General features: G+C 43.6%; 1 protein-coding gene across 2 annotated transcripts; it reads right to left on the reverse strand.

Annotated features, from left to right (window-relative positions):
- Positions 1-7529: 7529 nt before the first annotated feature.
- Positions 7530-27468, reverse strand: LOC109428658 (uncharacterized). 2 transcript variants are annotated; one of them, XM_062846617.1, is made up of 4 exons: positions 25569-27468; positions 25352-25496; positions 24512-24913; positions 7530-11955 (listed from the first exon to the last, which is right to left on the reverse strand). In XM_062846617.1, exon 1 carries the CDS (start codon positions 26855-26857, stop codon positions 25574-25576), a length of 1284 nt encoding a protein of 427 aa, XP_062702601.1. In that variant the 5' UTR covers positions 26858-27468; the 3' UTR covers positions 7530-11955; positions 24512-24913; positions 25352-25496; positions 25569-25573. The 2 variants fall into 2 exon arrangements, with proteins under 2 accessions (XP_062702601.1, XP_062702600.1); XM_062846616.1 differs by having other exon boundaries at positions 25352-25500; positions 25569-27460.
- Positions 27469-27659: the final 191 nt, after the last annotated feature.

Consider the following 27659-nt stretch of genomic DNA (forward strand, 5'->3'; position numbering starts at 1 on the left):
CTAATGACCACATGAATTGTGAACAATTTATGATATGGATCATATGACCTGAGGTCTGACTTGTGATATTTGGCAGTTTTTTGAAAAGATTGATGATAGATCTTATCAACAGCTGCCAAGCAATACATACCAGACAGACCCAAGCAACCAAAAGTTCGGATTCCACTTGAAGAACGAACTCAGAAGTTCAAGTTCGGTTCAATTCCAGGTTCCGTTGAACTTAATTCTCCAAAAAGTTACTCTTGTATTGTTTATGAACTTGGAAGTACATGTACAAGCTTTTGACTTCTCTTCAAAACGACATTAAAGTCGAAAAAAGGTTCAAAAAGAACTTATGTTGAACTTTAAAACAGAGTTCAATCAAATATTAACCGAACTCATGTTGAACTTTTGCGTGCCTTTAAAATTCAAATATAGTTCATTTGAACATATTCCAACAACTTGAAATCATCCGTTCCGAACTTGTTTCGAACTTGTTTTGAACTTACTACTGAAAGTTCGGATAAATATTAACCGTACCAAAAGTGAACTTCACTTGAACTTCGGCGACAGCGGGGCCGGGGAGAAGTTCTCATTCAATTAAATCACTCGGAAATCGAGCCCAGCAGCCACAGCTTGTGTTAATTCCACAAGTACACTTTGTTCCACTATAATATTTGAACGTACTTACTTGTAATCAACGCAAAGGATCCGTATTGTGTGGATCAAAGGCTGCTCCCGCAGCGGAAAACTGTTCCCCCAGGATGCCGCCGGGGGTTTTTCGGCTGCGCACAAAAATTTTCCAGCTTTGCTGGATGTTTTCACACCCGTCTCACTTGTCACTGCAGCGCACCGGTAATCGACGCAATCGTATTCACTGAAAACCAAGCTGAAAACTTATAATTTTTTCTTGAAGTCGATACACTGGCCCTAATTTATCGCTTTGCACTGCGAACCACAACAAACTGAAAACTGCGTAAGTTCACAAGAAGTTCCACGTGAACTTCTTTCGAACTTTCGACTTCAAAAACTATTCCAAGTTCAGGGAAAGTTCACACGCGAACCTGATTGAGCTCTACTATATGATATCAGCACATTGAGTAAAATCCCACAGTGCATTACAACACTTACATGGAGTAGTGGTTAGGCACCGACTTTCAACGAGGAGATCCCGAGTTCAAATCTCAGTAAGTAAAAAACATCAAACATTATTTCAAGGTATTAGTCAATTTGGATTCCACATGAACTAATGGTTCTTAATAATAAATTACTTTTGAGGACTAAACTTTTTTTTTCATTTTTTCGAAGTTTATTTTTAAGCTGAATAGCGTTCCTTTCAGCGACACAAGTGTACTTTTTGTGAACTGAAGTTCGGTTAATTACTTAAAAAGTGAGCTGAATAGAATGCTATTCATATACCTTCGAATAGCTGATTAAGCCCAAACATGCTATTTTATCCGAACTTTTGGTTGCTTGGGGACATCAGAGTGTTTGATTCTTATCATAAAATGTGCATATCATTCTGGCGGCCGTTAGTGCTCGTAAATGCTGGATATAAATGTTAGCGGGAAATATAAATTCTAAGGATTTTCAAAAGCGAAAACTGCTTACAAATAACAACAAATATTATTGTATTTTATTGTAACAACGATTCATTTGACGCCATTCAATTAATTGTATTTGTATTGTAAGAACAATGAAAAAACATTGAGATATATTGTTTTCTTTTGAAAATTGCCCTAAAAATGTCTCATAAAAACACAATACATTCTATTGTTTTTCGCGAAAAAGTGTATGAAAATTTTCTCAAAATTTTATGGTTAAGATACATAACGACCACCATTTTTTATTGTAAAAATGCCATTTACCATTCGCCGAATGGTATAAAACAATAGAAGTGATGGTGAGTGTGCCGTGTAAATTACAATACGTTTAATGGTGAATATTTTTCGAAAAAATGGTGTTGTAACAATCAAATTTATCGTATTTTTATGATACTTTTTATCAGGGTAACGATCCCTCCGCATCTGGTGGCAGGAATGAGAACCCTACGAAAAACGTGACTCCTCCAAAAAGTGCCTTGGTGCAGCATAGGCAAAGTGCACTTTTTTCACTTTTTCGTATCAAATTCCGCATCGTAGAGAAACAAACGAGCACATTTTGGAAAGAAATTTTCGAGGAAAATTTACTCCTCTTTCAGATGCGCTTAGATCCAGTGGGGTGACACGGCTGTCAAACTCGGTACATCGCCGCTACACCCAACATCATTTTTGGTACGGCGCGTTTTGGTACCCACTTTCTGGTCGGTTTACCCTAACTTGCTCCTGATTTTCGGGTGTGTGGCTCGTGTGTTGCTAGTGCTTATTTCGGAAATTACACATTTCAAGCGAAATTGTTGTTTTTAATGATTGTTTCTCTTTCCTTGTCACTTTGCACGATATTATATGTAGCAGCGAAGCAGTGTCGATGTTTCCAGCGCACGTTTTCCATGATTTAAGCAATCAAAACAAAAACATTGGACGCCATGTTGAGTTGAATGCTGGGTAGATGATTCGGGCCCTTCGTCATCCCCCTGCTTAGATCCGGTAGGTAGGGTCTTGTACCATTTGGGCAGGTATGCCTATTTTGGGCACTTGCCGCTATGACTAAGTCAGTATCAAACCGATTAATTTGAAATTTTGTTTAGAATTAGGTACGTACAGTATTGTGTATTCAGTTCAAAGTTGGATTATCCCGACTGTTTGTGAAACTGTTCAGAACAGTCGTCGAATATCGAGGGGGTTCTCGATGTATTCTATAGAAATCGATCAATCAGCAAATTAGTTTCGAGCACATCATTATTTCAAACATTCAGGTCTTCGAGAACTTCAAACATAGGTAATTACCCAAGTAACCACTAAACCGTAAAAATTGGCACCAAGTTGGTTCTATATTCACATGAAGAGCAATGTTAACAGAGCTTACCAGAACTACATCCTATAATAGATCTGCTTAAAAGCCAATTTTGGCGAAATATTCGGCTGATATACGGCCAGCTCAGAGGGGACGACACTAGTTTTTAAGCCGACTTTTTCAATAATATCTGCAACAATGCCAAACCAACCTTATTAATATGTTTTTGTCCAACTTATCCCTGCACATCCCTATTTATCCGCTTTTATCTTCATCCAACCAGAAAAAGCCAAAAAAAGTCGCTCTGGTTGTCAAAATCTTTTTGCGACTTTTTGGCTTTTTTGCTCTTTTTTTATTTTGCTGTTTACTTTGCGACAGGCACCAGACAGCCAAGTGGTGGAGTCGGTGCTTTCTTATTTATTTTGGGCCCCCTCCGGTGAGTATACTTATAATGTGAGAGAAAAATTAAATTTGATAAAACTAACGTGAATCTCTTCCAAAAACAGATAACTCAAGATTACAGCACAGGCGGGGTCAGCCAGATTGCACAATAAACTTCCGAATGACCTGCTTCCTGAATACGCTGCTCTATGCCTTTGCGGCTTGTCTGCATTTCATCGTCTGGCTTGTCTGGCCTTAGTTGCGACACACAGGAACTGCTGTACGTTAAACTGAACTCCTTGGAGCAGGAGGTAACGAAACCGAAAAAGATCGGCTGTCTGTTGGATGCCCCGGAGGAAAAGGAACTGAGGGACATGATGCCAGGCCGTCCAGTGGCATGCTTTTGCAATTTAGAATCCGGTCTGAACGTACACTCAGGATTAACCACACTCGACTTGCATGGAAACGGAGGATTCAATGGCGGTTCATTGATGAACTGCGCCGGATTACCGCCATCGATCATTTCCACGTTCTCCGGGCGACCAATCAGGCCGACATCGATTCTGGTCACGGAAATGAGCCGAAACGGGACACTAGACAAGCGATCGCCCGGGTCGTACCAGTCTGTGAAATGGTTGACGCATGGCCCCGGGACCTCCCTTCTGGGGAGACCAGAAGCAGATTCAGGGTACCCATCTGTTTCGAGGTGATTTGAGCAGCCAGTTGTGCTGCTGCGACTGTAGATACAAATCCATGATTCGATCCGTGGAAAGAATACGGAAATCAGTAGGTCGGCTCCAGAGGCACGGCTGAGAAACATAAGCGATTGTTTTTTGTACCACACATACGCGCGCATACATTTGCTCAGTTTGTCGAGCTGAGTTGATTGGTATATGAGACTCAACCCTCCGGGCCTCGGATCGATAGTCGGTTTTTCGAGCGGTATTTATACCCTTCTTTTGGATGTAAGAAGGGTAAAAAGAATATATTATTCTAAACCATTTCAAGCATAATTTTTCAAATCGACGTATCTAACTTTTTCACTGATCTGAGTAAATTCATGGTCAATGTTGACGACCATTTGATTAAAAAAGTTTTTATATAAAAAGACTTTCATAAGTTTTTTCGTGCTTTACATCACCAGGGATATAGCATGCACTAGGTAAGAAACAAAACCTACTCCATTTTCACAATGAATTTTGACAAAAATACACATACGCCGGGTTGGTTAGAGATACGTCATGCCAGATACGTCGCTTTTGTATGGTGCCAGTTTGGTGTATCTGTTACTTTGGATTTTGGCTAGATACGTCGTTTGGTTTTCTCATATATCAAAACGGTGTATCTATCAGCAAAGTTGTAAACATCAAAATAGTTAGATACGTCGTTTCGAAAAATTTACTTAGTTAAACAAATTGAGCAATAAATCATCAAACATTGATGTGGATTCTTTAATTTGCTTTATGAATCATACATGCAGCTGAAAACCCGGATTTGTTTACATTTGCGAGTTACGTCGGATTGAAAAGTTATGCTTGATTTGCAGTATTTGGTATGTGTTAATATAAAATGTTATTTTTTAACATAACATGCTAAGACAAGTATAGTTGAACTTTCCTCACAATGTTTAACCGTTATGTGTCCGACATATTTTTCTACTTCGTGATTTTCAAATGGGTGCTGGGTACCCGGGTGCCCTGTCGGCCACATAAGGGTTAACATTTATTCCAATTTTAACCCTTTATAAGGCCGAGAAAACTGGAAGAGTTGTCTACGCGTACTATTATAGAAATGATTGTATACATGATTACATATACAAAACAATTTTTGTTTGAAACAAATCTCAAAAATCTAGGGGGCAATATAGTTGCCACTGCCCATTTACCCCAAAAACGAGCTTTTGAGATGGCAATAAAGTTGCCACTGCCCGTTTAGGGTACTTTTCTTCTTTTGACTTCGACAAAAAGCCGGAAAAGAGATTTTAGAGTGGATTAACCCATAATATAAACTGCGTAGTTCAGCTCATGTCAACCCATAATTTGATTATTTCTTAAAATATTTACGAAATCTATAATTTTACAATAAGTTTGAGCTAATTTTCTTTACGCGGTCAAATTAAGCCATTTTTAACACTACAAATGGATCCAAAATTGTTGTTAAAGCTTTGTTTAGTACTAAAAAAATACCAGGCGTTGTTAGTAGTCCCAATTTTGCGCAAACCAAAAACAAGTTTGAAATAAATTGTTATATAACAGAAAAAAAAATACAAACAGTAGGTGGCAATATAGTTGCCACTGCCTTATAAAGGGTTCAAATGAGGCAAATGTTATTACTTGAGCTTGTGAAGAAAAGAAGTCAATTAGGGTAGGGGACCCAAATATTGATGCAATATGTCAGCAGTTTAGACTCAAAGCAGATTTCAGTAGCATGTACGGAAGAAACAGATTATTTCTAAATTTTTGATACAAGTTTGAATCCTTGCGGAACAAATAAATAGATAAATTTATATGAAAACATCAATTAGGCCGATAAAATATTAGTTTTGAAAATCGTTGCCTTTTTACCAATTATGGCAATAAACGTGTACCAATTATGGATTATCCATTATTTATCACAAAATTAACTTAAATACCATTCCAGAAAACATATCTTTAAATGGTTATAGGTCGCATTTTGTAAACGCTTGGTTTTAGTGTATAAATTAAAAAAAAAAATATGTCCAAATGCAATAAAACCTTCCAATACAGTCAGGTTTTTTTTTTTACGCGGGGAATACGTACCGCGTAAAAAAAAACTCAGTTCAAATTTCGAAAAACCGCGTAAAAAAAGTCTCACCATTTCTCGACGAATCATGCGAAAATAAGACGATGATTTTTTTTTTTGTATGGAGTTTTCATTTACGCGGCCGCGTTAATCAAAACCGCGTAAAAAAACCTGGCTGTATAGTCAAAGCGTGATGTGTGTGCTCATTAGTCAGTTAGGCTCATTTCAGCCACTTATCATGGAAAAAAATCAAATTCAGAAAAATATAAATCACTCAAATAACCACCATCACTGTAAAATATTTCTTTGACTCTTCCGTGCTTTTACGGTCCTTTAACAGTGGAACCTGATAATCACGCATAAACCTTAAAGATATTGTCTCCCCTCATCGTCTCGTCATAAAAGTTATAAGTAAAACTATTTTGATTGAATTATTTTACTTGTTAAAGTATGTAAACAAACCACCTTTAGAGTATCGCCATAACTGGTACTCCATAGATCCTTTGTACAAAATATCGCCATGTGTATTTTTCTACATTCCACAAAATATGATCAGATTATTTATCTGTCTTTTAAACATGGGCATTTTCTACCAATGCCTAGTATCTATTCATTGGATGACTTACTTTTTACATTGAAAATCCTTATTTTAATGCTGCATGTTGCTTACCGAATCGTTATGCGGGCAACGTATGCGTGGCGCAAAATTTTGAATTGTTAGAATCTGAAGAATATCTCATATTTTTGTACATAAAGGCCTTATATATTATGAAAAATGAATATGTTATTCATTTCAATGACGATGAGCTCCTATTTTTTGTTGAAATAGAAAATAAAGTTGTTTTTCTTCCACCTACTGCCATAAATAGTACATCTACCCTAATAATAGTTTCAAGGCAAATGTATTAGAATTGGCAATCAACTTGGGCCACCGTGTACGCTTACATTTCACAACAGAGTTGGCATTCCGCACAGAAACTGTGAACAGTGCATTTCATTCTTTTTCATATACTGAGGAGCATGTCATCCCTGTTTCACAATATGTACCGTCAAACGGGATGACTTGCAACAGATTTTAGCTTCAACTAACAAAAAATGTGGATAAAACGAAATTTAAAAATACAAACTTCAGGTAATAGTTTTAATAGTCGGGCCCTCTACAGAATACGGAAAAGAAAATTCATAAAAAGAAAATCGCGTTCGTTAAGTACTGTTCCTTTGAATTCCACTAAGAATTTGCATCCTTTGACAGATACGTATTTCGACCTCAACTGTAAGGTCGTCTTCAGTGTCTTGTACTTGACTCGAGTCGAGTCGAGACTCGACTCAAGTCTCGACTCGACTCGAGTCAAGTACAAGACACTGAAGACGACCTTACAGTTGATGTCGAAATACGTATCTGTCAAAGGATGCAAATTCTTAGTGGAATTCAAAGGAACAGTACTTAACGCGATTTTCTTTTTATTTACAGATATTCCCCTAACAAGCCCAGGTTAATCATCATCAGAAAATTCATATTAGGGGTAGGCGGGGCAATATGGACACCCTAAGGTTTTTGCCAACTTTACCTGGCAAGATGTCAAAAAAGTTTGGTTTTTTGATACATGTATCCTTTTAAAGTCTATTTAGCATCTATTGCATAAGAATGCTCACGAAGAAAAATGATTTATCCACTTCAAAAAATGTTATGAAAAATGTTAGTTTTTCATGACCGTCTTCAAGCATACGGGGCAGAATGAACACCCCCATGGGGCAGTATGGACACCATGAGACTTTTACGAATTTCGTACATTATTTACACCTATAGAGTCATTTCATTACAAAACAACTATTATGGATGAATAATACGCCGAAGTAGTTCATTTTTGTTCAGTTAATTTAAACTCAGGCGGTTTGGATAAAGCTTCGTTTTTGTCCGCATGTACAGCTGTGCCTAGAACAACTAATTTCCACTGCTGTCGTTTTTTGACCAATTTGTTTCACCCTATGTCTACTATAGTGAACATTTCACCGAAAATATACTGAAATCGAAGAATTTGGTTGGTTTGTGATTTAGGTTACATTTTTCACTTGCCGCTTCTTTCAAAAAGGTGAGTGTCCATTTTGCCCCGGCAGCAGAACATATTTTCAAACTTGATTTTTGATATGGTAAAGAAGAAAATATAAACATGTCAAGCATGTAGATACAGCAAAACTACTTGCATGTGTTCTAGAAACATCAGGTTTTAATCGACCTGCAATAAATTAATCACTAAATCTTATTTTAGATGGTGTGAAAATTATAATTTCCATACACAAAAAACGGAGGACGCAACTTTTTCGTGTAAAATCAAGTATAATTTTAATTTCGAATGTTTCTTTCCTGAAACTACGTTTTAGACAAATGGACTATATTCTCCATTCATTGAAAGTTCAAAAAAGTTCGCATATTTCAAAATATTGAGGGTGTCCATTCTGCCCGGGTGTCCATAATGCCCCGCCTACCCCTATTTTATTTTTTTCTTGTTGAAAAAATCAAATAGGGTCGTTTTTATACAAGTCGTCGTGCGGACTTGCATCACTCAATGTAAATCCCTTTTCTAACAAGCAAATATTTATTTTCAATTCCTAGCACACTTGACTGGTATTCTTATTAGGGTAAATCGGGGTAATTTGGCCACCTTAAGCAAAAGTCCATTGAAGATGCAGAAAACAACGTTTAATCTCTCGTACATCGTATGGTCAGAATGTTTCTGATAATACTAAACTAGTTGCATAAAAATATCATGGTCTAATCGTGTTTAAATGCCAAAAAATGATTTTAGAAAAAAGTGTTGTTTATGGGTCGATTTTGAACCGTCGGGGTAATATGAGCACCCTATTTTTAATAAAGAATTTATATTGCCTAATGCAATACAAACTTAATATGCTTCGCTTGATGTTGAATCATATAGTATCAACTTAAAGTGTACAGAAAGCAAACTAATTTGAAAGTTATTTAAGGTATTTAAACAAGAGAAGTCTGATGAGATGTTTTTGTTCAGCCCTCGTCGGGGTAATTTGGCCAACAATTTTATTTTTCTAATTTACTATGAGACTAAATTACTTCGTTCTAAAGTTTCAATCGCTTCAATATCAGGCCAGTATTGGAGCTCCTAGGTAGATTATCAAAAATACTAGATTTTAGGTGATTTTCAAATGACAATCCTCCAGTTTTTACTGATCAAATATAATTTGAACTCTTAAAAAAAAAAGTTGGTGCTTTTAAATATTGAGAAAATAGCTAGGTGTTGGAAGTCACCCCATCTAAGTGCAGTATGTATCTCAAAACATATGACTAGAACAAAGTTATTGCAATAGTTTAAGGACAAGGTATTTGGAGTACATAGTTCAAAATTTCTAGAGCACCGTTTTTTAGAACCGTTTAACGGATATGGCTGAAAATGCATCATGCTGGTTGCTCAGTGATTGTCAACAGGGTGATGCATTTTCATCCAAATCCGTTTAACCTTTTTAAAAAAACGGTGCTCTAGAAAATTTGAGCTATGTACTCCAAATACCTTGTCCTTAATGAAGTAAAATTAAAATTCATATAGCACATTAGGTTGAGAAACCGCCATAAAGAATATTACTTCGAGTCATTTACTTTATCTTACTTTTGTAGGCATCGATTCAGTGCTCTTATTTTTCCTCATTTTACAGTATTACATTATTTTGTAAACATTTTGTTTAAACTATTTAAAACGATTAACAAATCGTGACAACTACTCAGATAGTATGTGAACTTTATAGTAAAACTGACTTTTGGTGTGTAAACGTCTGATTTTTATGTTTTGCTGATAGACAATATCAGAAGACATCATGTGTTGCAAGTCACTCCGCCGTTGCAGGTCACCCCGTTTGACGGTAGTACAAAAAAAATCTATTTAATTCTAAATTCCTGAACCACTTCCAGTTGTAAGGCAACATAGGGGTAGGCGGGGCAATATGGACACCCTATGGTTTTTGCCAACTTTACCTGGCAAAATGTCAAAAAAGTTTAGTTTTTTGATACATGTATCCTTTTAAAGTCTATTTAGCATCTATTGCATAAGGGGGCCTACACACCAGTCAAACGGTTGCACAAACATCGTGTGGCCAAAAAACAGTTCGCTCCGATTGATGCAATGTTTGTCACAAACGATCAAACAAAGCACAAGTCTGAGCGAGTTGATCGGTCGTGCGGCCAGGTTTGACCAACCGTTTGACTGGTGTGTAGGCCCCCTAAGAATGTTCACGAAGAAAAATGATTTATCCACTTCAAAAAATGTTATGAAAAATGTTAGTTTGTCATGATCGTCTTCAAGCATACGGGGCAGAATGGACACCCCCATGGGGCAATATGGACACCATGAGACTTTTACGAATTTCGTACATTATTTACACCTATAAAGTCATTTCATTACAAAACAACTATTTTGGATGAATAATACGCCGAATGAGTTCATTTTTGTTCAGTTAATTCAAATTCAGGCTGTTTTGGATAAAGCTTCGTTTTTGTCGGCATGTACAGCTGTGCCAAGAACAACTATTTTCCACTGCTGTCGTTTTTTGGCCAATTTGTTTCACCCTATGTCTACTATAGTGAACATTTAACCGGAAATGTACTGAAATCGAAGAATTTGGTTGGTTTGTTATTTAGGTTATATTTTCCCCTTGCAGCTTCTTTGAAAAGTGAGTGTCCATTTTGCCCCGGCAGCAGAAGATATTTCCAAATTTGATTTTTGATATAATAAAGAAGAAAATATAAACATGTTAAGCGTGTAGATACAGCAAAACTACTTGGATGTGTTCTAGAAATATCACGTTTTAATCCAAGGGCTGAAAGTCTCTCTAATAAAGACAAATCAATCAATCACGTTTTAATCTACCTGCAATAAATTAATCACTACATCTTATTTTAGATGGTGTGAAAATTATAATTTCCATGCACAAAAAAACGGAGGACGCAACATTTTCGTGTAAAATCAAGTATAATTTTAATTTCGAATGTTTCTTTCCTGAAACTACGTTTTAGACAAATGGACTATATTCTCCATTCATTAAAAGTTATAAAAAGTTCGCATATTTCAAAATATTGAGGGTGTCCATTCTGCCCCGGGTGTCCATATTGCCCCGCCTACCCCTATTGATACCTAATTCATAGATAGCAAAAACAACTTACCCGAAGTGATGTAGATCTGCGTCATATAGCAATAAAAGTTCCAAGATTGAACAATATTTACAGGGTTTTGTTACTTTTCTCTGTAAAAAAGAACATGATTTTCAGAACTCCTAAACTATAACTAAAGAACTAAATCCGTGAGAAGGACTAAACCTATGATCAAATCCGCAAAAACCGCGAAATTTGCGCTGTTGTAACAACCTTGTCATTAATAAACATTCGTCATTAGGCCGCATTGTTAAAAAAATATAATTTATTCGATCGTTTAAAAGTGATAATACAATGTAGCAATAATCATACCAAAAAAAATGCAGTCCGAGGACTACCCAGCACTATAAGTACCGCTAGATTTCACAAAACAATTTAAATATTAGAAAATTTTGTTCCTTAATATAACTTGTACGTTTGCTTCTTCCGCTTCCCGTTCGTGCAAGTTGAACAGTTTAGCAAATTCGTTCAAATCATCGTCCCGAGAAACGATCCTTCGAGCCGTTCCGATTCGGTGAATGCTTTCCTCTTCCGTCGCCTTTGTCCTCTTCGGTTGGCACGGGCACCGTTTCCTGCTATGCTTTCACCACATCCGGATTGCCTTACACCGACGATTCTGCTCCTCCGGTGGAAGGAATGGTGGTTGTCTTTACCGAAGCATTGACGGAATGCCCTTGGTCAAACCGGCAACGGTGGGAAAGGTAGGATCGATGATACCTGGACGGCTCTATCCCAGTGCAGCTGTGAGATGTGCAATTTGTCTGCTCGACCTTTTTAGAAAAAGGAAAATAACGTTAGAAATATCATCGCTGAAAATATTATTTATACAGAAAAACAGAAGCTTAGTACTCAGATCGCAAGAAATGAGGTCAAGGAAAAAAGTGCATTTTTACCAAAGTAATTTTGACAGTCGATCTTGAGAGAGAAAAAAGAAAAAAAAAATCGACGAAACTCTTTGTTTACCAATCTGACTGACTTGGAATGGAACCGGGACAATCGGCAAGAACAAGTGAACTCCCTTCCCAGGAGCAGGCATGAATCAACTGATCCACAGCAAACTGGAAGATTGACCAGCAATTCGAAGCGCTCCAGCTCTATTTGACCGGTGATATTCTGAGCGGGCCAACTGGCTGTTTGCTGAAACCAGACACGATTTGTTTTAGAAAATATCCGGCTGCTGGAAAAATGTGATTTCGAATTCGAAAAGGAATTGCTTCGGGTATTCGGAAAATCCACCGGAGCCTCCTCCAGGGATTCCTCCAGGAATTCCGTAGAGGATTCTTCCCAGAAATTCCTTCGGTGATTCCTCCAGCAATTTGTGCAGATATAACTCCAGGAATTCCTCCGGGAATTCATCCTTAAAATCCTTCTAAACTTCCTCCAGGGCTTCTTCCGGGAATTCCTCCGAGGATTCTTTCAGAAATTCATCTGAAGACTCCTTCAGAAATTCCTCCAGGAATTTCATCGGTGATTCCTTCAGGAATTCCCCGGGGATTCATCCATGAAATCCTTCTAAGATTCCTCCTGGGATTCTTCCGGGGATTCCTTCAGGAATTTCTCCAAGGATTCCTTCGGAGATTCATCCGTGAATTCCTTCAGAGATTCCTCCGAGGTTTCTTCCAGAGATTCATCCATGGAAGCCTTCTAGGATTCCTCCAGGACTTTTTCCAGGGATTCCTTCAGAAATTGCTCCGGGGATGCCTTCAGAAATTCGTCCAGGGATCCCTTCAGAGATTCCTCCGAAAATTGCATCGAAGATTCTTCCGGGAATTCCTCCGGGGATTCCTTCCGGAATTCCTCCGTGGATTCCTCCAGGAATTCCTCCGGGGATTCCTCCAGGAATTCCTCCGGGGATTCCTCCAGGAATTCCTCCGGGGATTCCTCCAGGAATTCCTCCGGGGATTCCTCCAGGAATTCCTCCGGGGATTCCTCCAGAAATTCCTCCGGGGATTCCTCCAGAAATTCCTCCGGGGATTCCTCCAGGAATTCCTCCGGGGATTCCTCCAGGAATTCCTCCGGGGATTCCTCCAGGAATTCCTCCGGGGATTCCTCCAGGAATTCTTCCGGGGATTCCTCCAGAAATTCCTCCGGGGATTCCTCCGGGGATTCCTCCAGGAATTCCTCCGGGGATTCCTCCAGGAATTCCTCCGGGGATTCCTCCAGGAATTCTTCCGGGGATTCCCCCAGGAATTCCTCCAGGAATTCCTCCGGGGATTCCTCCACGAATTCCTCCGGGGATTCCCCCAGGAATTCCTCCGGGGATTCCTCCAGGAATTCCTCCGGGAATTCCTCCGGGGATTCCTCCAGGAATTCCTCCGGGGATTCCTCCAGGAATTCCTCCGGGGATTCCTCCAGGAATTCCTCCGGGGATTCCTCCAGGAATTCCTCCGGGGATTCCTCCAGGAATTCCTCCGGGGATTCCTCCAGGAATTCCTCGGGGGATTCCTCCAGGAATTCCTCCGGGGATTCCTCCAGGAATTCCTCCGGGGATTCCTCCAGGAATTCCTCCGGGGATTCCTCCAGGAATTCCTCCGGGGATTCCTCCAGGAATTCCTCCGGGGATTCCTCCAGGAATTCCTCCGGGGATTCCTCCAGGAATTCCTCCGGGGATTCCTCCAGGAATTCCTCCGGGGATTCCTCCAGGAATTCCTCCGGGGATTCCTCCAGGAATTCCTCCAGGAATTCCTCCGGGGATTCCTCCAGGGATTCCTCCGGGGATTCCTCCAGGAATTCCTCCGGGGATTCCTCCAGGAATTCCTCCGGGGATTCCTCCAGGAATTCTTCCGGGGATTCCTCCAGAAATTCCTCCGGGGATTCCTCCGGGGATTCCTCCAGGAATTCCTCCGGGGATTCCTCCAGGAATTCCTCCGGGGATTCCTCCAGGAATTCTTCCGGGGATTCCCCCAGGAATTCCTCCAGGAATTCCTCCGGGGATTCCTCCAGGAATTCCTCCGGGGATTCCTCCAGGAATTCCTCCGGGGATTCCTCCAGGAATTCCTCCGGGGATTCCTCCAGGAATTCCTCCGGGGATTCCTCCAGGAATTCCTCCGGGGATTCCTCCAGGAATTCCTCCGGGGATTCCTCCAGGAATTCCTCCGGGGATTCCTCCAGGAATTCCTCCGGGGATTCCTCCAGGAATTCCTCCTGGGATTCCTCCAGGAATTCCTCCGGGGATTCCTCCAGGAATTCCTCCGGGGATTCCTCCAGGAATTCCTCCAGGAATTCCTCCGGGGATTCCTCCAGGAATTCCTCCGGGGATTCCTCCAGGAATTCCTCCGGAGATTCCTCCAGGAATTCTTTCGGGGATTCCTCCAGGAATTCCTCCGGGGATTCCTCCAGGAATTCCTCCGGGGATTCCTCCAGGAATTCCTCCGGGGATTCCTCCAGGAATTCCTCCGGGGATTCCTCCAGGAATTCCTCCGGGGATTCCTCCAGGAATTCCTCCGGGGATTCCTCCAGGAATTCCTCCGGGGATTCCTCCAGGAATTCCTCCGGGGATTCCTCCGGGGATTCCTCCAGGAATTCCTCCGGGGATTCCTCCAGGAATTCCTCCGTGGATTCCTCCAGGAATTCCTCCGGGGATTCCTCCAGGAATTCCTCCGGGGATTCCTCCAGGAATTCCTCCGGGGATTCCTCCAGGAATTCCTCCGGGGATTCCTCCAGGAATTCCTCCGGGGATTCCTCCAGGAATTCCTCCGGGGATTCCTCCAGGAATTCCTCCGGGGATTCCTCCAGGAATTCCTCCGGGGATTCCTCCAGAAATTCCTCCGGGGATTCCTCCAGAAATTCCTCCGGGGATTCCTCCAGGAATTCCTCCGGGGATTCCTCCAGGAATTCCTCCGGGGATTCCTCCAGGAATTCCTCCGGGGATTCCTCCAGGAATTCTTCCGGGGATTCCTCCAGAAATTCCTCCGGGGATTCCTCCGGGGATTCCTCCAGGAATTCCTCCGGGGATTCCTCCAGGAATTCCTCCGGGGATTCCTCCAGGAATTCCTCCGGGGATTCCTCCAGGAATTCCTCCGGGGATTCCTCCAGGAATTCTTCCGGGGATTCCCCCAGGAATTCCTCCAGGAATTCCTCCGGGGATTCCTCCACGAATTCCTCCGGGGATTCCCCCAGGAATTCCTCCGGGGATTCCTCCAGGAATTCCTCCGGGAATTCCTCCGGGGATTCCTCCAGGAATTCCTCCGGGGATTCCTCCAGGAATTCCTCCGGGGATTCCTCCAGGAATTCCTCCGGGGATTCCTCCAGGAATTCCTCCGGGGATTCCTCCAGGAATTCCTCCGGGGATTCCTCCAGGAATTCCTCCGGGGATTCCTCCAGGAATTCCTCGGGGGATTCCTCCAGGAATTCCTCCGGGGATTCCTCCAGGAATTCCTCCGGGGATTCCTCCAGGAATTCCTCCGGGGATTCCTCCAGGAATTCCTCCGGGGATTCCTCCAGGAATTCCTCCGGGGATTCCTCCAGGAATTCCTCCGGGGATTCCTCCAGGAATTCCTCCGGGGATTCCTCCAGGAATTCCTCCGGGGATTCCTCCAGGAATTCCTCCGGGGATTCCTCCAGGAATTCCTCCGGGGATTCCTCCAGGAATTCCTCCGGGGATTCCTCCAGGAATTCCTCCGGGGATTCCTCCAGGAATTCCTCCGGGGATTCCTCCAGGAATTCCTCCAGGAATTCCTCCGGGGATTCCTCCAGGGATTCCTCCGGGGATTCCTCCAGGAATTCCTCCGGGGATTCCTCCAGGAATTCCTCCGGGGATTCCTCCAGGAATTCTTCCGGGGATTCCTCCAGAAATTCCTCCGGGGATTCCTCCGGGGATTCCTCCAGGAATTCCTCCGGGGATTCCTCCAGGAATTCCTCCGGGGATTCCTCCAGGAATTCTTCCGGGGATTCCCCCAGGAATTCCTCCAGGAATTCCTCCGGGGATTCCTCCAGGAATTCCTCCGGGGATTCCTCCAGGAATTCCTCCGGGGATTCCTCCAGGAATTCCTCCGGGGATTCCTCCAGGAATTCCTCCGGGGATTCCTCCAGGAATTCCTCCGGGGATTCCTCCAGGAATTCCTCCGGGGATTCCTCCAGGAATTCCTCCGGGGATTCCTCCAGGAATTCCTCCTGGGATTCCTCCAGGAATTCCTCCGGGGATTCCTCCAGGAATTCCTCCGGGGATTCCTCCAGGAATTCCTCCAGGAATTCCTCCGGGGATTCCTCCAGGAATTCCTCCGGGGATTCCTCCAGGAATTCCTCCGGAGATTCCTCCAGGAATTCTTTCGGGGATTCCTCCAGGAATTCCTCCGGGGATTCCTCCAGGAATTCCTCCGGGGATTCCTCCAGGAATTCCTCCGGGGATTCCTCCAGGAATTCCTCCGGGGATTCCTCCAGGAATTCCTCCGGGGATTCCTCCAGGAATTCCTCCGGGGATTCCTCCAGGAATTCCTCCGGGGATTCCTCCGGGGATTCCTCCAGGAATTCCTCCGGGGATTCCTCCAGGAATTCCTCCGTGGATTCCTCCAGGAATTCCTCCGGGGATTCCTCCAGGAATTCCTCCGGGGATTCCTCCAGGAATTCCTCCGGGGATTCCTCCAGGAATTCCTCCGGGGATTCCTCCAGGAATTCCTCCGGGGATTGCTCCAGGAATTCCTCCGGGGATTCCTCCAGGAATTCCTCCGGGGATTCCTCCAGGAATTCCTCCGGGGATTCCTCCAGGAATTCCTCCGGGGATTCCTCCAGGAATTCCTCCGGGGATTCCTCCAGGAATTCCTCCGGGGATTCCTCCAGGAATTCCTCCGGGGATTCCTCCAGGAATTCCTCCGGGGATTCCTCCAGGAATTCCTCCGGGGATTCCTCCAGGAATTCCTCCGGGGATTCCTCCAGGAATTCCTCCGGGGATTCCTCCAGGAATTCCTCCGGGGATTCCTCCAGGAATTCCTCCGGGGATTCCTCCAGGAATTCCTCCGGGGATTCCTCCAGGAATTCCTCCGGGGATTCCTCCAGGAATTCCTCCGGGGATTCCTCCAGGAATTCCTCCGGGGATTCCTCCAGGAATTCCTCCGGGGATTCCTCCAGGAATTCCTCCGGGGATTCCTCCAGGAATTCCTCCGGGGATTCCTCCAGGAATTCCTCCGGGGATTCCTCCAGGAATTCCTCCGGGGATTCCTCCAGGAATTCCTCCGGGGATTCCTCCAGGAATTCCTCCGGGGATTCCTCCAGGAATTCCTCCGGGGATTCCTCCAGGAATTCCTCCGGGGATTCCTCCAGGAATTCCTCCGGGGATTCCTCCAGGAATTCCTCCGGGGATTCCTCCAGGAATTCCTCCGGGGATTCCTCCAGGAATTCCTCCGGGGATTCCTCCAGGAATTCCCCCGGGGATTCCTCCAGGAATTCCTCTGGGGATTCCTCCAGGAATTCCTCCGGGGATTCCTTCAGGAATTCCTCCGGGGATTCCTCCAGGAATTCCTCCGGGGATTCCTCCAGGAATTCCTCCGGGGATTCCTCCAGGATTTCCTCCGGGGATTCCTCCGGGGATTCCTCCAGGAATTCTTCCAGGAATTCCTCCAGGAATTCTTCCAGGAATTCCTCCAGGAATTCTTCCAGGGATTCCTCCAGGAATACCTCCAGGAATTCTTCCAGGAATTCCTCCAGGAATTCTTCCAGGAATTCCTCCAGGAATTCTTCCAGGAATTCCTCCAGGAATTCTTCCAGGAATTCCTCCAGGAATTCTTCCAGGAATTCCTCCAGGAATTCTTCCAGGAATTCTTCCAGAAATTCCTCCAGGAATTCCTCCAGGAATTCTTCCTGGAATTCTTCCAGGAATTCCTCCAGGAATTCTTCCAGGGATTCCTCCAGGAATACCTCCAGGAATTCTTCCAGGAATTCCTCCAGGAATTCTTCCAGGAATTCCTCCAGGAATTCTTCCAGGAATTCCTCCAGGAATTCTTCCAGGAATTCCTCCAGGAATTCTTCCAGGAATGCCTCCAGGAATTCTTCCAGGAATTCCTCCATGAGTTCTTCCAGGAATTCTTCCAGGAATTCCTCCAGGAATTCTTCCAGGAATTCCTCCAGGAATTCTTCCAGGAATTCCTCCAGGAATTCTTCCAGGAATTCCTCCAGGAATTCTTCCAGGAATTCCTCCAGGAATTCTTCCAGGAAGTCCTCCAGGAATTCTTCCAGAAATTCTTCCAGGAATTCTTCCAGGAATTCTTCCAGGAATTCTGCCAGGAATGCCTCCAGGAATTCTTCCAGGAATTCCTCCATGAGTTCTTCCAGGAATTCTTCCAGGAATTCCTCCAGGAATTCTTCCAGGAATGCCTCCAGGAATTCTTCCAGGAATTCCTCCATGAGTTCTTCCAGGAATTCTTCCAGGAATTCCTCCAGGAATTCTTCCAGGAATTCCTCCAGGAATTCTTCCAGGAATTCCTCCAGGAATTCTTCCAGGAATTCCTCCAGGAATTCTTCCAGGAATTCCTCCAGGAATTCTTCCAGGAATTCCTCCAGGAATTCTTCCAGGAATTCCTCCAGGAATTCTTCCAGGAATTCCTCCAGGAATTCTTCCAGGAATTCCTCCAGGAATTCTTCCAGGAATTCCTCCAGGAATTCTTCCAGGAATTCCTCCAGGAATTCTTCCAGGAATTCCTCCAGGAATTCTTCCAGGAATTCCTCCAGGAATTCTTCCAGGAATTCCTCCAGGAATTCTTCCAGGAATTCCTCCAGGAATTCTTCCAGGAATTCCTCCAGGAATTCTTCCAGGAATTCCTCCAGGAATTCTTCCAGGAATTCCTCCAGGAATTCTTCCAGGAATTCCTCCAGGAATTCTTCCAGGAATTCCTCCAGGAATTCTTCCAGGAATTCCTCCAGGAATTCTTCCAGGAATTCCTCCAGGAATTCTTCCAGGAATTCTTCCAGGAATTCCTCCAGGAATTCTTCCAGGAATTCCTCCAGGAATTCTTCCAGGAATTCCTCCTGGGATTCCTCCAGGAACTCCTCCTGGGATTCCTCCAGGAATTCCTCCAGGGATTCTCCCAGGAATTTCTCCAGGGATTCCTCCAGGAATTCCTCCAGGGATTCCTCCAGGGATTCCTCCAGGAATTCCTCCAGGGATTCCTCCAGGAATTCCTCCAGGGATTCCTCCAGGAATTCCTCCAGGGATTCCTCCAGGAATTCCTCCAGGGATTCCTCCAGAAATTCCTCCAGGGATTCCTCCAGGGATTCCTCCAGGAATTCCTCCAGGGATTCCTCCAAGGATTCCTTAGGTAGTTCCTCCATGAATTCCTTCAGGAATTTCACCACGATTTCTTCCGGTAATTCCTCCAGGAATTCCTTCGAGAATTCCTCCAGGGATCCCTCCATGAATTCCTACAGGGTTTCTCTCAAGAATTTATTCGGGGATTCTTCCAAGTAATTGCTCCATGAATTCATTCGGGAATTTCACCAGGAATTCTTTCGGGAATTTCTCCAGGAATTCCTCCAGAGATTCCTCCAGGAGTTCCTCCAGAAATTTCTCCAGTAATTCCTCCAGGGATTTCCCCCAGGATTCCTCCCGGAATTCCTCCAGAGATTCTTCCAAGAATTCCTCCAAGTATTCCTCCAGGGATTTTTCCAGGATTTCCTTTAGAGATTTCTCTAGGAATTCTTCTAGGGATTTCTCCAGGAATTTCTCTAGGTATTTCTCCAGGAATTCTTCTAGAGATTTCTCCAGGAATTCCTCTACGGATTTCTCCAGGAATTCCTCTAGAGATTTCTCCAGGAATTTCTTTTGGGATTTCTCCAGGAATTCCTCTAGAGATTTCTCCAGGAATTCCTGAAGAAATCCCTCATGGAATTCCTCGAGAAAGTCTTCCAGAAATTCCTTCCGGAATTTCTCCAGGGAATCCTCCCTTAATTCTTCCAGGAATTTGTCAAGGAATTCCTCTAGGGATTCTTCAAGAGATTCCTCCAGGTATTCCATAAGAAATCCCTCATGGGATTCTTTCAGGAAGTCCTCAAGGGATTCCTCCCGGAATTCCTCCAGGGATTCCTCCCTCAATTCCTCCAGGGATTCCTTAGGAATTTCTCCGGAGATTCTTAAGGGAATACCTCCAAGGATAATTCCTCCAGAGATTCCTTAAAGAATCCTTAATGGGATTCTCTCGGGAAGTTTTCCAGGGAATTCTCCAGAAATTCATCAAGGGAATCATCTATCAATTCCTTCAGGAATTTATTCTGGTATTTCTCTTGGGATTCCTCAGGGCTGGATCTAAGGGGACCGGGCCCCACATCCGGGCCTCCACATCCGCTCTGGCCCCGGACCCCCACAATCCTTAATCCTGGCCTGAATTCTACCAAGACTTCTGCCTGATATTCCTCCATGATTTCTGCGTGGAATTTTTCCAGTATGTCATCCTGGCATTCCAAACTATTTGTAAAATTCACCGATGGAAATCCTTGAAGAAATTTCTGAAGAAATCCCTGAAGAAATTTCTGAAGAAATCCCGAAAGGAGTACCTAAAGAAATCCAGAAAGAAATTTCTTTAAAACGCCAGAAGCAATTTCTGGAGAAATCCCAGAAGCGATTTCTGCAGAAATCCCAGAAGGAATTCCAGAAAACATCCAGGACGAGATTTCTGGAAGAATCCCCGAAGGAATTTCTGGAACAATCCCCGAAGGAATTCCTGGAGGATTCGCAGAAGGAATTTCTGGAGGATTCCCAGAAGAAATTACTTGAGACACTTCCGATGGAATTCCCTGAACAACGGAAGAATTATTTGAGGCGTCTCCAAAGAAATTCGGTGAGAAATCCCGAAAGGAATTCCTGGAGGAATACCCGAAGGAATTCCTGGACGAATCTCCGAAGAAATTGGATTTTGAGAAATTCGTTGAGAAATCCCTAAAGGAATTCCTGGGGGAATACTCGAAGAAATTCCTGGAGGAGTCTCCGGAGGAATTCCTGGAGGAAACCCCGGAGGAATCTCCGATGGAATTCCCGGAAGAATCTCCGGTGCAATTTTCGGAGGAATCTCCGAAGGGATCCTGGAAGAATTTCTGAAGGCATCCCCGGAAGAATTTCTGAAGGAATCCCCGGAAGAAGTCCTGGAGGAATCCTAGAAGGATTCTATAGATAAATCTCTGGAAGAAATCCCGGAGGAATCTCCGATGGAATTCCTGGAGGAATCCCCGGAGAAATACCTGGAGGAATCCCCGGAGGAATTCCTGAAAGAATTCCTGGAGGAACTCCTGGAAGAATTCCTTGAGGAATTCCTGGAGGAATTGCTGGATAAATTCCTGGAGGAATTGCTGGAAGAATTCCTAGATGAATTCCTGAACGAATTCCCGGAGGAATTCCTGGAGGAATCCCCGAAAGGAATTCCTGAAGGAAACCCCGAAGGAATTCCTGGAGGAATCTCCGAAGGAATTTCTGGAGGAATCCCCGAAGGAATTCCTGGAGGAATTCCTGGAGGAATTTCTGGAAGAATTCCTGGAAGAATTCCTGGAAAAATTCCTGGAGGAACTCCTGGAAGAATTTCTAGAAGAATTCCTTGAGGAATTCCTGGAGGAATTGCTGGATGAATTCCTGGAGGAATTGCTGGAAGAATTCCTGGATGAATTCCTGAACGAATTCCCAGAGGAATCCCTGGAGAAATTCCTGGAGGAATCCTCAGAGGAATTCCTGGAGGAATCCCCGAAGGAATTCCTGGAGGAATCCCCGAAGGAATTCCTGGAGGAATCCCCGGAGGAATTCCTGGAGGAATCCCCGAAGGAATTCCTGGAGGAATTCCTGGAAGAATTCCTGGAAGAATTCCTGGAGGAATTCTTGGAGGAATTCCTGGAAGAATTTCTGGAGGAAATCTTGGAGGAATTCCTGGAAGAATTCCTGAAGGAGCTCCTGGAAGAATTCCTGGAGGATTTCCTGGAAGAATTCCTTGAGGAATTCCTGGATGAATTCCTGGAGGAATTGCTGGATGAATTCCTGGAGGAATTGCTGGAAGAATTCCTGGATGAATTCCTGAACTAATTCTCGGAGGAATCCCCGAAGGAATTCCTGAAGGAACCCCCGAAGGCATTCCTGGAGGCATCTCCGAAGGAATTCCTGGAGGAATCCCCGGAGGAATTCCTGGAGGAATCCCCGGAGGAATTCCTGGAGGAATCCCCGAAGGAATTCCTGGAGGAATCCCCGAAGGAATTCCTGGAGGAATCCCCGAAGGAATTCCTGGAGGAATCCCCGAAGGAATTCCTGGAGGAATCCCCGAAGGAATTCCTGGAGGAATCCCCGAAGGAATTCCTGGAGGAATCCCCGAAGAAATTCCTGGAGGAATTCCTGGAGGAATTCCTGGAAGAATTCCTGGAGGAATTCCTGGAGGAATTCCTGGAAGAATTCCTGGAGGAATTCCTGGAAGAATTCCTGGAGGAATTCCTGGAAGAATTCCTGGAGGAATTCCTGGAAGAATTCCTGGAGGAATTCCTGGAAGAATTCCTGGAGGAATTCCTGGAAGAATTCCTGGAGGAATTCCTGGAAGAATTCCTGGAGGAATTCCTGGAGGAATTCCTGGAAGAATTCCTGGAGGAATTCCTGGAAGAATTCCTGGAGGAATTCCTGGAAGAATTCCTGGAGGAATTCCTGGAAGAATTCCTGGAGGAATTCCTGGAAGAATTCCTGGAGGAATTCCTGGAAAAATTCCTGGAGGAATTCCTGGAAGAATTCCTGGAGGAATTCCTGGAAGAATTCCTGGAGGAATTCCTGGAGGAATTCCTGGAAGAATTCCTGGAGGAATCCCCGAAGGAATTCCTGAAGGAACCCCCGAAGGAATTTCTGAAGGATCCCCCGAAGGAATTCCTGGAGGAATTCCTGGAAGAATTCCTGGAGGAATTCCTGGAAGAATTCCTGGAGGAATTCCTGGAGGAATCCCCGAAGGAATTCCTGAAGGAACCCTCGAAGGAATTCCTGAAGGATCCCCCGAAGGAATTCCTGGAGGAATTCCTGGAAGAATTCCTGGAGGAATTCCTGGAAGAATTCTTGGAGGAATTCCTGGAGGAATCCCCGAGGGAATTCCTGAAGGAACCCCAGAAGAAATTCCTGAAGGAACCCCCGAAGGAATTGCTGGAGGAATCTCCGAAGGAATTCCTGGAAGAATTCCTGGAGAAATTCCTGGAAGAACTCCTGGAGGAATTCTTGGAAGAATTCCTGGAAGAATTCCTGGAGGAACTCCGGGAAGAATTCCTGGAGGAACTCCTGGAAGAATTTCTGGAGAAACTCCTGGAAGAATTCCTGGAGGAACTCCTGGAAGAATTCCTGGAGGGATTCCTAGAGGAATTCCTGGATGAATTCCTGGAGGAATTGCTGGATGAATTCCTGGAGGAATTGCTGGAAGAATTCCTGGAGGAATTCCTAAACGAATTCCCGGAGGAATCCCCGAAGGAATTCCTGAAGGAACCCCCGAAGGAATTCCTGGAGGAAGCTCCGAAGGAATTCCTGGAGGAATCTCCGAAGGAATTTCTGGAGGAATTTCTGGAGGAATTCCTGGAAGAATCTCTGGAGGAATCCCTGATGGAATCCTCTCAAGAATTCGTGGTGAAATGGAATTTCAGGAGGAATTCCCTGAGGTTTTTTTTGGGGAATCACAGATAGAAATCTTGGAAAAATCACAAACTCAAATACTGGTTTTGAAATCCTAGAAGAAAAATTAGGACGAAATCTCAGAAAGAACTTTTAGGCGAATTCCAAAACTGCTGGAAATATTTGAAGGAATTGCTAAGAATTCACAACAGCTTCCGGAAAAAAATCAGGAAGAATCCCAGAAAGAAACTCCGGAGGAACTCTTGGAGGTTTGCCAGAAAGAGCTCCCGGAGGAATTCCCGTACTAATCACTAATCAACACCACTTCATTTTGAAAATAGTTGCTCCCCACACTCAATTTGTATGATTTGTAACAAGTTCCGGCGTCTCATCCAGTGGTCCATTCTAGCAACAGCTAACCGCAGTGTTCCGGTGATGGTTCCATAGAAATGTAGGCATTAGAATCCGGCAGAAACATCATTTAAATTCACACCAGCAGCAGCCGCTCTATGTTGTTTACATCTCGCACTTCGCACAAAATCCGAACAGCGCGAGAAACGTCACTTTTCCTTGCGGAATAATTGGTCAGGCTATTTTTCCCAAAAGAAAAATTGACAGCTGGCTTGATCGACACAATCATCACCACCCTTGTCACCATCATCATTGATCATCAAGTTCGTCGATTTTTCCGTTTCAGCTGAGTACCGCTCAAGAAATTTCGACAGAAAATCGTTTCTTGACCGTTTCTTGGCCTATCTTTTTACACAGTACTTACGATGTGAGTATCACCCCAGAATCCATACCATTACTGATTTATGCATGTCACACAAATGTTGGTGCTTTGGGACCAAAAACTGCTCGAAACTGATCTGCTATCTGCAGGTGGGCGATCGTAGGAATTGTAGCGATTATGTGGAGTCAAACACCTTCGGTGAACGCTTTCCGCTTCCGTCCTCCAGGTAGAAGATAACGCCCTTGTTGAAGTCGTCTTTGTCCTCTTTTTTGTCTTGCTATTTATGCCTTCACCATATTCCGATTGCCTAACACCGATTCTGCTCCTCCGGTGGAGAAATGGTGGTTGTGTTTACCGAAGCATTGGCGGAATGCCCTTGGTCAAACCGGCAACGGTGGGAAGGGTAGGATTGATGATACCTGGACGGCTCTATCCCAGTGCAGCTGTGAGATGTGCAATTTGTCTGCTCGTCCTTTTTAGAAAAAGGCAAATAATGTTAGAAATATCATCGCTGAAAATATTCTCAATTTAGTTGAAAATCGGAGTTTTCGACTATCGAAGTTGGATTTTTCTCCAAATCCATGCGTCGGACCTAACTCTGGAAGTGGTGCGCTATACAGCCAATTTCGCTAGTCGGAAATTTCGGGTTTCAACTGCACGGAGAATATATCCACTTATCCGCGAGCGGTAATGGCGGTGGCGGGCACAAATAACCGATTCGAATTTTGACGTTTCTTGGGGATCGCAATCGGTTGGCGCCACTGAAGAGTGGGTGAAGGGGTGAGGAGGAGAATGACAATGTTTTGACTTTCCCCCAATAAACGTCAAAATCCGAACCGGTTGGATATGCCCGCCGTCGCCATTACCGCTCGCGGATAAGTGGATACAGTACAACAGAATCCATACATACCATGATTACTAATTTGTGTATGCCACAGACATGTTGGTGCTTTGGGACCAAAACTGCTCGAAACTGATCAGCAATCTGTAGATGGGCGATCGTAGGAATTGTTGCAGATTGTGTGGGGTCAAACAACTTCGGTATCCTCCACGACCTTTCTAAAGAAACAAAATAAATGTTAAAAATATCATCGCTAAAAATATGGTATAGCAGAATCTATACCCACCATAGTTAGTTATACTGATTTATGTATTCCACAATTTCTTCAGGGTAGAAAAATATTGCAGAATCGACTGTCGGTTTGATTAGATGAGACACATAGTGCTTAACATCTATGGTTTGATTGTTGCTGATAAAATCAAGCAAGTAGTCTTCATCATTGTTTACTAGCTCAAATAAACAACCTGTCAATCCAACTGATGAATGTGTGTCATCTTTTTGAATTTTCAAAGATACCTCTGCCGCACAATAGGAATTGTTTTTTCGATTCAAGTATTTGAATCCATAAATTTTAAAAACCCTTAGTGTCTGATTCATTCGAAGCAACACATATTCTCCTACCACAATTTTTTCGAGGACTTCATTGCAGTATCTTGGGCTGTTACTTTTGTCTGGTTTATCGAAAAATCGATATGTGCGATCGGTGGAACATTTTTGCAAGCCAGATGTCAGCATCCACAGAAATGTCCGTTTTTTTACATGAATGATCTTGTTCCGCCGATTTTTGATTTTGAAAACGTTCTTAAAATTTTTCGAATCGGGCAACAAAATCTCTTCGCCAATGTTTTCGAACAGCTCTGAAGCATCGTGAACATCGCATTTTATTTCTTTTTCATACACTGCAAATTCCTCGGGAACCGTGATAAATTCGCTTTCATCAAAAGCATAAGCTTCTTCGTCGATATTTTCTTGGACATCATCATCGCTTCCATATTCTTCAGGAACTGTGATGAATTCGACTTCAGGCGAACTACTAATCTGCTTTGTTGTGAGACACTTTGTTGTTACGCTACTGTCGAAGCAAATGTCTGATGAATCTATTCCCAATTCTATCAGAATTCTCTCAACAGATGCTTGCGCTTTTTCGACTTCCCGAATGATTTCATCGTTTGTCGGCATTGTGACTTTTTCTGTCTTGATTGAATTGTTTTTCAAACTTGGAAAGTTTAAAACATGTGCGTTTCTGTGCATGACATTTTTCTTGAATTGAATCCGACTTAAGCGTGATTCGAAACCTTGGATCGTAAAATTGACGACTGTAGACTCCGTGGAAGTGAATGCTCGGGCTTCCCTAAAAGTACTCTCGCAAGCTTGGCTTTGATTCCAGTTAGGGTTGAATTCGGTACCGTTAACTCGACAATGAACGATGTAATTGATGAGAGAATGCGCGTTTATTTCCAACCCCCAGTAGGCATTCGTTGTGACGCAGTTTTTTAGGTTGCCGAATTTCTTCACACACCAATTACGCCAACTACGCACTAGGAATAGAGCGTGCCTGTAACAGGAAAAAAACATATGATTGAAAGCTTGCTAAAACTGCTAAAATAGACGATAGAGATATTGCATTAGGACAACTTCACTGGTGGTCCATTTTTTGTTCCAAATTTATACCGTTTTTGGAACGGTCCAAATATATTAGACCAATTGAAAATGGATCAAAATGCTTGCTCGCGCAGCGGTGTTCTAAATCTGTTTGGTGTATTTTACTTGTAAACAATATTGTGACATTTGCACCCATTTAGACTCGGCCGAAATTCATTATCATCACAGTCGAATTTCGCACACGACTTCGCAGCGGCTGGCATACACAAGTTCGGTTGAGTTCATGACAGGGGCGTCGGATGCTCAACAGGTAAACAAAATAAGTTTGATTAGTGTGAAATTTTGCTGGGAAATGATGATTCAGTGGATTCTTAAATTATCACAGTAGTCTAAACATTAATGAGAAACCCAGTAATAAACAAAGAGAGCACTGTAGATCGTGAAAAACAGAATCGCGATGTAGACATTTTTCGGGGAACTTCAGGAATTCCTTCGGGGATTCCTCCAGGAATTCCTTCGGGGATTCCTCCAGGAATTCCTTCGGGGATTCCTCCAGGAATTCCTTCGGGGATTCCTCCAGGAATTCCTTCGGGGATTCCTCCAGGAATTCCTTTGAGGATTCCTCCAGGAATTTCTTCGGGGATTCCTCCAGGAATTCCTTCGGGGATTCCTCCAGGAATTCCTTCGGGGATTCCTCCAGGAATTCCTTAGGGGATTCCTCCAGGAATTCCTTCGGGGATTCCTCTAGGAACTCCTTCGGGGATTCCTCCAGGAA

The sequence above is a fragment of the Aedes albopictus genome, chromosome 1 (genome assembly GCF_035046485.1).
Source record: "Aedes albopictus strain Foshan chromosome 1, AalbF5, whole genome shotgun sequence".
NCBI classification, from domain to species: Eukaryota; Metazoa; Arthropoda; class Insecta; order Diptera; family Culicidae; genus Aedes; species Aedes albopictus.